The sequence below is a fragment of the Geotrypetes seraphini genome, chromosome 11 (assembly GCF_902459505.1).
Source record: "Geotrypetes seraphini chromosome 11, aGeoSer1.1, whole genome shotgun sequence".
In the NCBI taxonomy this organism is placed as follows: domain Eukaryota; kingdom Metazoa; phylum Chordata; class Amphibia; order Gymnophiona; family Dermophiidae; genus Geotrypetes; species Geotrypetes seraphini.
The window spans coordinates 39,156,456-39,170,367 of NC_047094.1; the positions used below are offsets into that span (position 1 = coordinate 39,156,456).

At 42.5% G+C, this 13,912-nt stretch overlaps 1 protein-coding gene across 2 annotated transcripts in view; it reads left to right on the top strand.

Annotated features, from left to right (window-relative positions):
- Window positions 1-13,912, top strand: part of USP7 (ubiquitin specific peptidase 7) — a 396,159-nt gene that overhangs the window by 325,815 nt on the left and 56,432 nt on the right. For both annotated transcript variants that reach the window (XM_033962812.1, XM_033962811.1), the window contains exon 26: window positions 4,865-4,965. In XM_033962812.1, the coding sequence (XP_033818703.1) occupies window positions 4,865-4,965 (101 nt within the window). The remainder of the gene's footprint in view (window positions 1-4,864; window positions 4,966-13,912) is intronic.

Consider the following 13,912-nt stretch of genomic DNA (forward strand, 5'->3'; position numbering starts at 1 on the left):
CCTAATTGCGTGGTATTTAGTAGTTTATGGTGGTCCGTGTACTTTATTTGATTTGTTATTATGCTTTCTAATAGTGGGATTGTCGCTACTGGTCTGTAATTAGACTACTGCAATGCCATCTACTTAAGCCTATCAAAAAAAAGTCTTCAAAGACTCCAGCTAATCCAGAATACTGCAGCCAAGTTGATCTTTGCAAAATTCAAGTCTGACCATGTCTCCCCACTCCTAGCCAAACTTCACTGGCTCCCAGTGATTTCCAGAATCCATTTCAAATGCTCCTGCCTGGCTTTTAAGATCATTCATGGCATCCTTCCTCCCTTAATCCCACTATCTTATAACTCCTCGAGTCCTGACTCTACCAGACCCACCCAAAGGTATAAATTATCCTTCCCCTCTCTACGTGGTATTCGCTATGCAGGCAAACTGGGAAAATCCCTTCTCTTCAGAATCACTGTAGGTCTTTGGAATGACCTTACTACCCCGCTGCGGAACCTGGGCTCCCTCCAATTATTCCGCAAGCAACTGAAAACCTGGCTTTTCACTAAAATGTAATTCTATCCCCCCTTACTCTTCTCTTCTATATATAAGTTCATGTAAACCTTTTTTTTTTTTTCTTTTCCTTCTCTTCCTATATTTTAAGTTCTTGTAAACCGTGCCGAGCTCCACAACATCCGTGGAGATGATGCGGTATATAAACTTAAGGTTTAGTTTAGTTTAGTAATTCTTGACATTGTTCATTTCTCCCTTTTGATATATTGGGATGGGTATAAGAATGATTTTTCCTAGGTGTTTTGGAAATATTCCTTTTTCTAGTGAGTTATTCAGTCAGTCTAATAGTTGTATATATTTGATAGACTTTTTTGTATGAAAATTGGACAGACATCTAATGAGCATTGAGACTTGGTGCATTTGGGTAGTAATCTTATTAACTCTGTTTTTGTAACTGGGGAGAATTCCTCCCAGTACCTAACTATTGGGCATTTTGTTTGTGGAGAGTCCTCTTTCCCACTTGATTTTATGCTGTTTCCTAGTACTTCTATGTAGTTTGCTGAGTTTCCTATCTTAGTGTCAGTTCCGATGTGGTTTAATTTTGCTTTGAAAAAAGGTTGCCAGTTCAGCTGCTGTTGGTTATTAATTCAGTTGGGTTAGCTAGGAAGTGTGTTTGAAATAATTTTTTCAAATCTGGTTTTCCTTTTCTCATTTGTTCGGACTAGTACGTCCATTTGGCTAGTTTTGTTAGGGTTTTGTAGTGGTTGATCTTTTTTTTCCATGAGATTTTGTTGTCTTTAGTTTGCTGCTTATTCCCTTGTTTAGTACTACTTATTTCTATAGTTCTACTAGACATACACAGTGCTGTACATCAAAACATATAAGAGACTGTCCCTGCTCAAAAGAGCTTACAATCTAGACAAGAAGGTGCATCAATACACAGTGCTCAGGTGGGGTAATTACCGAGGGAATAAGACAAGACTGATATTGGTGCTTAGCGGGTAGAGAAATTACAGAGGGAATGACAGAGATAGATTTTGGTGCTTAAAAGTTCCTTTCGAGGACCCTGCTTTCCTATTTCAGTGATAGAAGAAATCCCCCTGGTTCAAAAAAGAACTACTATCTACAATTTTTTTCACTCATTGGGTATATTTCGTCTAGTACTTCTTCAACATTCTCATTCCATTTGTCAATAGCTAGGGATTTTTCTTGGATATGAAGATTTTCATCCATTTTTTTTGTCAGAATAAGATATTGTCAGTTTTGCCTCTTGTTTCTTTGGTAATTCTGTTGTCTTTTATTTTTATATTCTGGAGTGTGCTAGGAAGTGGTCTGATCATATTATAGGTGTTCAGATTTATGCTATTATCTTTAGGTTTTTCTTCTTTCTGTCTGTTTAGTTGGTGACCTTTAGGTGTTTTTTGTTTGTTTGTTTTTTAAAGGATTGGCTCTCTAGATCAACCTCACAAGGAAAGAGAGAACCTCTAAGGTGTCTGTGTCTTCTGTTTTGCCTAAGTGTATGTTCAGGTCTCCTGCTACTAAAATAGTGTTGTCTTGCATAATTAGATTGATTAGGAAGGCAGTGGCGTGGTCTCTGGCTTCTATCCATTTCCCTGGTGGCCAGTAGCAGATGGTGCATCTATCTATAGCAGGGGTGTCCAACCTTTTGGCTTCGCTGGGCCGCATTGGCCGAAAATTGTTTCTGGAGCAACGCTGCAGCAAGACAGAGGAAGGAGCCGGCAAGATGGTAAAAATCCGGGGGCAGCAGAGGAAAACACTGCATTGCCCTTGACTGGTGCCGCACAAAATACTTTACGGGGCCGCAGGTTGGACCCCCCTGATCTATAGCGTTGTCTTTCCCTCACCCTGTCTTCCTGTTCTCATTCTTCACTAATTCTATCCTCTCCCCTTCCCTTACATCCAGCATTTCCCCCCTTTCTATGCCTCTTTCCAATCATCCAGCATCTTCCCTTCCTTTATTTCTCTCCCCTCTCGTGTCTACCCGACACATGTTTGTTGCCCCTGACCACTGCTTCTCCAGACCAGCAGCAGCAATGGCAAACAACTTGAAGCAGTCTGGAGGCTGCAGTCTCCATGCACTTGCTGTTGGCTTTCTGGTCCTTCTCACAACTTCCAATTCTGGGGCATTAAACTGGCAGAGCTGACAGTGAGTGCTTCAAGTTGTTTAGCTCTGCTGTTGCTGATCTTGGGTAGCAGCGGGATGTGAAGATAATTAATTGTATTGTAGATTAATGAAGCAAACGCCTATTTTAATGCATTTTGAATTGTATTTTTAAACAAAAGAATTTGAAACATGTATAAGGATGTGAGGATATTTTAACAAAGCACTGTATGTGCCCTAATCTAAGATAAGTGCCCTATCTCTGAATTTTCAACAGCATTGTACAGATAATGCCACTGAAAATGTGTACATTATTTGGTTAGTGCCAGGATGAAGTATTGTGTGTTCTCCTAGCTCTATGGATAGATTTCAATATTTTGTGTCTATCTCTGTGTTTTAATTTAGGACAGTTTTGCAAAAATGGCTGTCCTAAATTAAATCACACAACTATTCAGATAACTATAAATATTGGTGCCCATATAGCCAGTGCTGGTTAGTGATATCTCTGTAAATTCAGTTACTTGCTGTATGAATAGTGACACTGAATATACATTGTTTGTTTTTGAAATGCCACAGCTGGCTGAATTTTGAGCCAGTATTGTATATGTATTGAGAGGAACACAGAAAAGGATGAAGAGAGTCGGGTAGGAGGAGAAAAAGGGGAGGCCATTCAAGTTGGGTTTGATGGAAAGGTGAGCAATGAGAGTGTTGGGTGGAATGGGGGAGTTGGAGAAGAGGGAAAGTTGAAAATGCCCATGACAAATCCTGTGGGGTTGTGCTGGAGAGGATGAGAACCTATAGAGCCTCCAAGGATTTTGTAGTAGTATAAGCTAGTAAGATGATGATATTCTCGTAAACAGTTGGAAATTGAATAAAAAATTTTGAATTCAATAATAAAATGCATACAAATTGCAGTATTGGTCAAATAGCTCACAAGAGATTTGGGAATACTGTATGTGGTTTTGTAGATCTGGTGTGAAATTGTGAAACTAGTTTTTCAAAGTTGGCTTGCATTTTTTGTGGTTTCGTTTATAAAACTAGGTTGGTAATGAAAAGTTAGTTATGGAATGTTAAATATCCATTTTATAAGCATTTTATTTAATAGAGAAGTTGCTAAAATTTTCCAATATGAATTGGCATTTTCTGTAGAACCTAACATAATAATAGTGTGAAGTATACAATTTGTTTATGAAAGATAACAAACCTTAGCAAAATCATCATGGCAACTTATAGCTAAAATGTTGTTGTATCTGTTAAGTACTCTGTAGTCGGTGCTTCTTTTAAATTTGCGAGGGTTAAATGAAAAGTAATGCTTACATTTCCATAATTTAACAACAAATAATGCCACTATCATGCTATACATGTTAACTCTTTCTTTTGAAATAATCATCCTTCACCTCAGTTGACGATAAATGTGTGAAAAAGCTATTTTGCTATTGCAGTCAGCCTTCATTCATGTGATTTAAGCAACGTGCCGTGATAGAATTTCTAACTGTTTAAGGAGTCCCGCCAAATGAAATTCACTTCCCATTACAGGTTGTTTATGGTGATGACTGTGGTGTTAAGTACTGTGCATAGCTGGACCAAAAAATGTAAAGATTTTGGATGGGAAAGAACTGATTTGTGTGATCCAAAACAGTGGATGATATGTGGCAGCAAAGGACGAGTCTTGTATGAGAGGTTGTTGAACTCAGAAAGGACAATCAGGGAATCATTCAAAACTTTACTTTGCAATCCTGAAAACCTTGAAAGAATGACTGAGAAGAGTTTGAAATCACTAGAAAGAAATTCTGTTGCAACATGACAACACAAGACCTCACACAGAGGCAATTGCAAAGATGGAGCTCCGCTTTTATTCCATCCGCCATACAACCCAGACTTAGTGCTGTGCAATTGCCATCTTTCTCCAAAAATGAAGGGATATCTTTAGGGCATTGTTCGATTCTAATAAAGATATGGAAAGGACTGTGAGCATGTGGTTGAAGAGAGACAATGTGCAGTTCTTTCGCAACAGCTTTCAAAAGATTGTCCATTGTTAGCAGAAATGCATGGCAAATGGTAGAGGCTACAAAGAAAAGTAAATAGAGCAAGTTTTGAGTATTATTTTTGCTTTAATCTTATTCCAATATCTTAATTTAAACAAGTTATAGAGGTGGACGCATTACTTTTCATTTAACACTCATAAAATTCTAACTTGATTTTTATTTTTGCTCATTATCTGTTACTTAAGTTTTTGAATATTCTATTGCTTAGGACATAACACTATATCCAGACAAACATGGATGTGTACGGGACTTGTTAGAAGAATGTAAAAAGACTGTAGAACTCTCTGAGAAGGGGTCAGCTAAATTAAGGTGAGTCCTACTAGAAAAATCAATTTGAACAAAATGTTTGAAAAATCTGAATGGCTAGCTACAATTGCATTTGTTTTTTCTAGCTGTTTGTAGCAGAACATTGTGGTGTAAAATGTGTGTGCTTCCACTTTTGCAACCTGTCCTGGTGACCCTACAGCCCATCATTGTGTTATCAAAATATCCACAATAAACATGCTTTGGGATGATCAGATCTCCAATACTGTGTTCCCCCATGAATTTGCGGTTCACGGACTCAGTAATTCATATCAAAGCAGATCCTGATTGGTGTAGCCTGACTTTAGTAACAAGAAGAAGTGGTTGGAGCATACCGCAAATGATTTTATGCACCCGCCGGCACCCCAGCTGCCTTTTGACAGACACAAAACCACATTTGCGGTTTTTCAAAATTCACAGGTGTTCCTGGAACAGAACCCCCGCGAATTTCAGGGGAGTTCTGTATACTCTAATTTATCTTCTGCATATTCATTGTGGATGTCTTGAAAATGTAACTGGTTGTGAGGGACAGTACAGATTTCAGAAAGCCAGCTATAGCATGTGACTGAAATGCAACATGCACACCCTGTGTTTAGGTATGAGTATTTGATCCACAAAGCAGATGATCTTTTGAAATTTTTAATCTATTGAAATTTTTTATCTATCATTTTTCCTCAATATCTCATGCACTCAAAGACGAACAGGATGTGCACAATGTAGAGCAATGTATCTCAAACTTTTTTAGCTCAGCACAATAAATGGAGCAAATGTTTTTCACGGCACATTATAATTGAAATTATGAAATTGCAAATCCAGAGAGTAATTTATTTAAAGCTCTTTAAACCATGTATGGGTAATTGTAACAATGGTGATACTAAAGTGGATAGAATAGAATTACTAATTGGCACAAAGGAGGTGTTTGTTTTTGAGTACAAATTAGCTCAAAACGTGGGTCGATAGTTTACAAGCAAGCATGCATTTCATCATCCGCATTCTGCTGTTGTTTTCTTTTTTTCAATTTAATTTCTGTCAGAGCTGAAAATTCAAGTTTGCAAAGCTAAGAAGATCCAACCAGTAACAAAGCCTTGATTTTTTTTTTATTGCTTAGGTTAGGATAACTACTGCATAAAAAAAGAAAAATAAAATTACTTGCTGTTAGTTTTCAAGAACCAATCATATCAAAGAATGATGCTTGTCTGGGTGGTTGTATCCTTACACACACAGATGCTCATAACATTGACAGACTTGCATATATGATGTACATGTCATCTATTCCAGTGTATACTTATGAAGGGAATTTTTATAATTTAAAGTAAAATTCTGGAATCTCTTGTGGCACGCTCGGAATCGGTGTGGGGCACACAGTTTGAGACACTGGTGTAGACTATAAACAGAGCTTCTGATTTTCTTATAATTGGGAAAACCCCAATAAGTCTATACACACATAGGATCACTTCAATCAATAATCAAATTACCAACACCTCCTTCAAGTAATATAAGCAACCAAAACCAATAACAGAAATATCAAAATAATGTGAAGACAAAAACTTCAGTGCATATCAGAGCCTGGTCTAATGTAGAATGCAGATCAGAGCTCATGCTCAATCACAGGCATAAAAAAACTCCACAATTCATTCTGTATTGAGGTAAAGGTTACTATATTATCTCAAAGACTAAAATTCTACCCAGTCTATTCATTTAGAAAAAGACCCTACAGTGTCCACAACAGTTTTTCACTATATTCAGCTTCTTAAATATCAGTCACTATCTTTTTTTCAGCTGGATTTTCAAAAAAACACTCTGGAATCCTTCACCCAACAGAGATCCTGTTTCGCAATGAATAATTGCTGCTTCAGGGGTGGGCTGTGGCAAATAAATCACACCGGCTCCTCTGCTCTTCACTCCGCCATACTGAAAGTAGAATGCAGATAGTTTAAAAGGGAAATCATGTGACCTCAACGTGCAAAATAAAGTGATGACATCAAAAGAAAAAACATGCTTGCATCAATGAACAAAAGTCTTAAATGAAAGACTTCCATTCTAATTCTATATTTAAACCATCTGGCATAACTGTTTGTAATCTAAAGATCCATTTTTGTTCTCTTTGTGTTAGCTAGCATCTGACATCCCCATGACATTGTAAGGGTCAAAAGTGTGGTGTTTATCTTTACAATAAGCAACCATTGGTTCCATTAATTTATCATTGTTGATACAATGCCGGTTTTCTATTAATTTTGTTTTCAATTGTCTTGATGTCTGACCAAAATATATGAGTTAACACAGACACATAATCAGATAGATGACTTAAGAAGAAACAAGTAGTTTGATCTTAAAAAAAATATTTTTCTTTGAATATTTTGTTGATCCTAGATTGCAGTCTCCCACATAATGTGGCAAACTGAGCAAGAAACACATTTACTGTTTATTATAATCAGAGGGAAGATCTGTTGGAGTATGTGCAGAAGAGTGAGAGCACGAATGCTATGTCTTGTATATTATAGTTCAATCAACATACTTATATTGCAACACTTCCTGCTGTTTGGTTCCCTGTCCCTCTTTATCTTCCTAGCTCCTTTCCTATAATCCTTCATTGTAGCTCCTTTTCAATCTAACCCTGTAAACCGTGCCGAGCTCTACGCTTGTGGAGATGGTGCGGTATACAAACCTAAGGTTTAGTTTAGTTTAAAAGTATGAAGTCATTTAAAATTTTGAAAGTTCATCTGTGCTTTCAAATTTATGGATGTTCTTTTTTTCTTATAGACATAAACAGAATTTGAGTGATGTTTTGTGTACTGCAGCAGTGTGGAAGCAAAGGAAGGAAGAGTGGCTTTTTAGGTAAACAGTAAATGTGAGAGATTAGAGAAACTGGATCTCTTCTCCCTTGAAAAGAGAAGACTAAGGGGACATGATAGAAACATTCAAGCAGTGGTAATTCTTATGTTAAGAATTCTGTTCATTGATGCAGGCATGTTTTTTTCTTCTGTTGATATCATCACTTTATTTTGCACATTGAGGTCACATGATTTCCCTGCCTTTTAACTGTTGGCATTCTACTTTCAGTATGGCATTGGAATGGAAAGCAGAAGAGCCGTTGTGATTTATTTGCCGCAGCCCACCCCTGAAGCAGTGATCATTCATCGTGAAACAGGATTTCTGTTGGAAGATGGATTCCACTAGGGGGGGTGGTTTTTGTTTTGTTTTTGAAAATTCGGCTAAAAAAGATAAGTGACTTTGATATTTAAGTAGCTGAATATGGAGAAAGATTGTTGTGGACTGGGTTGAATTTTAGTCTTTGAGATAATTTAGCAACCTTTACCTCAATATATGGTACCATAGCAAGAGGTGTTCATTCATCTCTGTCGTTCTCTCACTGCTTATTGAGGAGAGATCTGATTCTGGAGGAAGGGGATTGGACTTTTTTGAGGGGGTTCTTGGTGCTCCTAAAATTGGTGGTGCTAAAATTGATCTATGGTTTCCATGTGAAAATGAGATTCCAGGCTTTGTACACATCAAATGCATACATAGTGTACCCTTTTCTGGACTGTAGGGTATTCTCCTGTGCTCGCAAGCCATGCAGAAGGAATCTACTCCAGGTTTTCAACGCCTTCTCAAGAGGGCTCTGCTTCCCCCTTCAGTTTTTCCTTTTACACACAAGCCGGAAGGAGTCTTTCTGATCTGCTCTGTATATTTCTTTATTTTTCGGGGGAGTTTTTTCATGGTTTTTGGTGCAAGAAGATGCATGATGACCTACTAGCTGCTCAAGCAGCAAAGCTTGTCAAACACCTTTCCAACTTTCTGATGATAACTCCAGATTACAAAACCCTCGGAAGGAAAATAAAAACCTTGCTATTTAAAAGATTTGTGAAGACAAATTAATATAAAGGGTTAGGTATGACCAATACCTAACCCTTTATATCCCCTGGTAATGTCCAGTGGTGCTCTTTTGCAATATGCCTAGAGCTCGGGGTTCAAAACCCTAAAAACTTTGCTCACCTGCTGGGACACAAGGGCTTGAGTGTAGGCTGATAGGCTCAGTGGGGCTTTTCAGGGTGCCAGCTGCATTTTGCTTCCCCTTTCGTGTCCGCAGGTTTGGCAATCAAGCAGACTTCGGTCCAACTGGCAGCCTGAAATTCCAATGTTAGGAGGACCGTTCCATTAAGGCAGTGATTTCTTCTCCAAGATGCAGCACATCTACAGTGCAGGTTACTGAATAAGGATGGTACAGCTTATGGAGAAAATTGTGTGTGTGGCGGCGGGGTCTTAAGGATTTCTACCCCTTTCTTTAAGGTCCCCCACCTCTAAAATCATATTTTCTGTTTTGTTAAGCCATTTTAAAGCTATTTTTTGGTGACAAAATGTGCTGCGGTGGCCATCTTGGATTTCCTAATATTTTTTTTCCCAAAGTTCTCCAAAACCTTCAATTCTCATTTTGCCTCCAAACTTGCAGGGATGGTGTCCTCTGAGTCTTTTATCCCTAATTCATGCCAAATTTGCTCTGTATGGCTGTCGTAAGAGTGCCTTTGCACCACATGCAGTGCAGCAAATTAAAAGGGGGTTTATCCTCTCCTTTGGTCTCTAGGGCCGATGAGACAGAGGGCTTGTCTGCCGCGAGAAAATTACATTACATTAGTGATTTTTAATCCGCCATTACCTTTTGGTTCAAGGCGGATTACAAAAGAGGATTTCAGAATTACAGAAGAGGATTTCTGGACATGTCCAGTGGTGTTACAGAGTAAGAACATAAGAAATGCCTGCACCGGATCAGACCTGGGGTCCATCCAGTCCGGTGATCCGCACACGCGGAGGCTCAGCCAGGCGTACCCTGGCAAATACATTAGTCACTCGTATCCCTCAATGTGTCCTGCAAGAAGATGTGCGTACAATTTTCCCTTAAATCCTAGAATGGTGGTTTCCTCCACCATCTCTTCCGGGAGAGAGTTCCAGATGTTCACCACTCGCTGTGTGAAGCAGAACTTTCTGACATTTGTCCTGGCCGTGTCCCCTCTCAGCTTCAGGCCATGACCTCTGATCCGAGTCTGGGTCACATTTGCCAAAGTGAAAAACACTGTTTCTTGCTCATCATCCTTTCCCCCTGCTGGTGAGTGAGCTTGCTCCATTTTGTCGATTCCTTTTAGCAATTTAAAAGTCTCTATCAGATCCCCTCTCAGTTTTCTCTTCTCAAGGGTGAATAATCCCAGTTTTCTGAGGCGATCTTTGTAGCTCAAGTTCTCCATACCTTTTACTAGCTTCGTCGCTCGTCTCTGCACCCTCTCCAGCAGTTTTATATCCTTCTTCAGGTATGGAGACCAGTGTTGGACACAGTATTCCAAGTGTGGTCTGACCATTGCTCTATAAAACGGCATTATGACTTCCCTTGATCTACTCGTGATTCCCTTCTTTATCATGCCTAACATCCTTTTAGCTTTCTTTGCCGCCGCTGCTCATTGAGCCGATGGCCGACGGGTTGCTTCAGAGGATTGAAATGTTTCATATGGTGTTAGTTAGTCTTCATGGATTTTTTTGAATAGCAGGGTTTTTTTTTCTTTTCTGAAAATTTTGTAGTCTGGGGTCGCGATTAGTAGATTGGAGAGTTAGTGGTCTAGTTTTGCTGCCTGTGTGGCTAGTAGGCCATCGTACAGTTTTTTCCGTTTGATGTCTCTGATTGAAGAGTATGTGAATGGTGTCTGGGTTTTCCTGTGTCTGGTTGTGGTAGTTTAGATTAGGCGGTTGTTCAAGTAGGCTGGGCTGTCACCATTTATGGATTTAAATAATAGACAGTAGAATTTAAATAGTATTGCTTGAATTGGGAGCCAGTGTGAGCTGAGGTATCCCTCGGTGATGTGGTCATATTTTCTTAGTGAATAGATTAGTCTGAGGGCTATGTTTTGTACTGTTTGTACTGGTTGCACTTTCTTCTGGACTGTGAATCTAATATTTCTTCTCTTCTTTCTGCCTTCTGCATGCTTCCTCTCATCCAGACCTCATTCCATTTCCCCCAACCAACATCTCTGTCCTTCCATGAGTCCAACTTTTTCTTCTTCTCTCCCTGCCTGCCCCCTGCCACCCGACACACTCCATTCTTTCTCCCAACTTCTTCTTCCTCTCTCCTTGCACCCCCTCCCCTTTCTTTCTCTCTCCATGCCCCCCCCCTTTCTTTCTGTCTGGCTCTTTCTTTCTCTCTCCATGCCCCCTTTCTTTCTCTCTCTCTCTCCATGCCCCCTTTCTTTCTCTCTCTCTACATGCCCCCTTTCTTTCTCTCTCCATGCCCCACTCTTTCTGCAGGTCTGTCTTTCTCCATTCCCTCCCCTTTCTGTCTCTCTTTCTCTCTCCATGCCCCCCCTTTCTTTCTGCCGGTCTGTCTTTCTCCATTCCCTCCCCTTTCTGTCTCTCTTTCTCTCTCCATTCCCTCCCCTTTCTGTCTCTCTTTCTCTCTCCATGCCCCCTCTTTCTGTCTCTCTTTCTCCATGCCCCCCTTTCTTTCTGTCTCTCTCTCTCCATGATCCCCTTTCTTTGTCTTTTTTTCTCTCCATGACCCCCTTTCTGTCTGTCTGTCTTTCTTTCTCTCTTCCCTTTTTTCTCTGTCTTTTCCTTTTCTCCTCAAGCTACCGCCACCATTTGAGAATAGGTCCCTAAGCTGCCATTGCCGCTGAGTTCTCCCTGTTCCCTGACGCAACAGGCCAGCAGCAACTGCAGAAGCGCTGGGCCCACCAGCCTTCCCCCCAATGTCAATTCTGACATCGGAGAGGGCGTTCTGGGCCAGCCAGGCAGCGATTGGCTGGCCCAGAACTTCTTCTCTGATGTCAGAATTGACATTGAGGGGGGTGAGGGAAGGATGGTGTGACCAGTGCTTCTGCAGTCGCTGCTGGCCTGTTATGGCGTCGGGAAACAGTGAGAACACAAAGGCAATGCAAGTCTATCTCGGAGCCTGGGATGGGCTCCGCGATTGACTCGCGTTGCCTTTACAATCTACTGGTCGATCGCAATAGACCTTATCCCAGGACAAGCAGGCAGGTATTCTCACTAGTGGGTGATGTCATCAGACAGAGCCCCGGTACGGACGTCTCACAAGCACGTGTTGCTTGTAGAAACTTAAAGTTTCTAGATGCCCGCACCGCGCATGCGCCGGTGCCTTCCTACCCGGAGATCCGGGCGTGTCTCCTCAGTTCTTTCTTTTCCGCGGAGCTGAGAAGTTCAACTTCTTCATGCGCTAGCTGAATTCAGTTAAATTTGCCTTCCTTGTCCGCGTTTTCGCTTTCTTTTAATTACAGTTAACAGTTCTTTTCTTTTTCAGTAAAAAAAAAAAAAAAAAGAAGATTATTTCCTCCGGCGGGTCGAACGGGCCGGCCACGTGGCTCAGGCCCACTGGCTTCGACCTCGCGGCGGAGATTTTCCGGCCTATGTCCCGGCCAATCACCGGGTTTAAAAAGTGCAGCAAGTGCCAACGCGCGATTTCACTCACGGACCCTCACTGGCGCTGTTTGCAGTGTTTGGGCCCTGACCACATCCCGAAATCGTGCAGGCCTTGCTCTACCCTTACGGCACGCTCATTCAAGCGGCGTTGCCTATTGTGGGAATCGATGTTCAAGATGGACGCAGCTAAGGATCCCTCAGCCTCCACTTCATCTGATACCTCCCCGGTTCGGGCGAAACCGGCATCGACCCCTCCTGCATCGAGTGTGGTGAAACCGGCATCGCTCACCCCGACACCATCCACGAGCTCGACGTCGGTGCCTGCCCCGGTCTCCTCGGTTCAGGTACCTCTTCCTTCCACAGTGCCACCAATGGTCATCAAAGTGCCGAAAGCTACTAAGCAGAAGCACTCGGCCTCGAAGGAGCGCGATGTCCGTGCAGGAGGACCCCCTTTCGGTGCGGATCCCTCCTTATCGGCTTCGCTACGGTCCGTGCTGGAAGCTCAATTCGTTGAGCTCATGCAGACCATCGGACCCGGGCTCATCGCTGCCATACAGGGTGACCTCCCGGTACCGGTCCAAAGGGGCGGTCCGCCCCCTCCCCCTCCCCCACACCGTTCGACCTCGACAACCGACGAGGACAAACGGGGGAGGGCGGCGATGCCCGCGCGGCAAGCCTCGCTTACCGATATGCCGCCATTAGAACCCATTACGCCTCCGCGCCAACATGGGACCAGACCTCCGATCGATACTCGAAGCCCTGGGCATAGTCAGGAAGACTTCTTCCGTACTCCTTACCAGACTTGGGTAGCATCGCAAGAACCCGCATCGCAAACCCAGTTGCGATCCACTGCTTCCAGCCCTATCCACTTGGGGGCCTCGGGAGACCATGCGATGCACAGACGATCCCGATCCCCGTCCCGCCACCGAGACGGGCATCGATCGAGACACTCATCCTGGCACTCCTCACGCCATTCGGAGGTGTCACCGCAGAAAAAACTGCAACGTAGGGGATACTCCTCATCAGAGGTGTCCCCCCCGAGGGGCCCGGAGTACGAGGAGACACCGGTACCCGATTCTCCTTGTCACTCCCCGATGTCCACGGACCTGGAGGCCTCCTCCTCCTCCAGCCCGTCCCACAGACCGACGCGGGCGGAACAATTGTCCTTCTCATCATTCCTCCGACAAATGGCGGATGATCTGGATGTGACCCTTGACACGGGCTCCCGATACTCCAAAGAGTATCTGGACACCATGCATTTACCTAACCCTCCAACGGAGTCGCTTCGGCTCCCCTTGCATAAATTACTGGACCAGACCTTCATGCAGTGCTTCGAAACACCATATTCCATACCGGCGATCCCCAGCAAACTCGATGCTCGATACCGCATCGTGCACCATAAAGGGTTCGAGGGCCCTCAACTCTCCCACCAATCCCTACTGGTCGAGTCCTCCCTTAAACGCTCATCCCTCCCAGGTCTACGCCTCTGTACCGCCGGGCCGAGAGGGGAGAACAATGGACAAATTTGGTAGAAAATTCTACC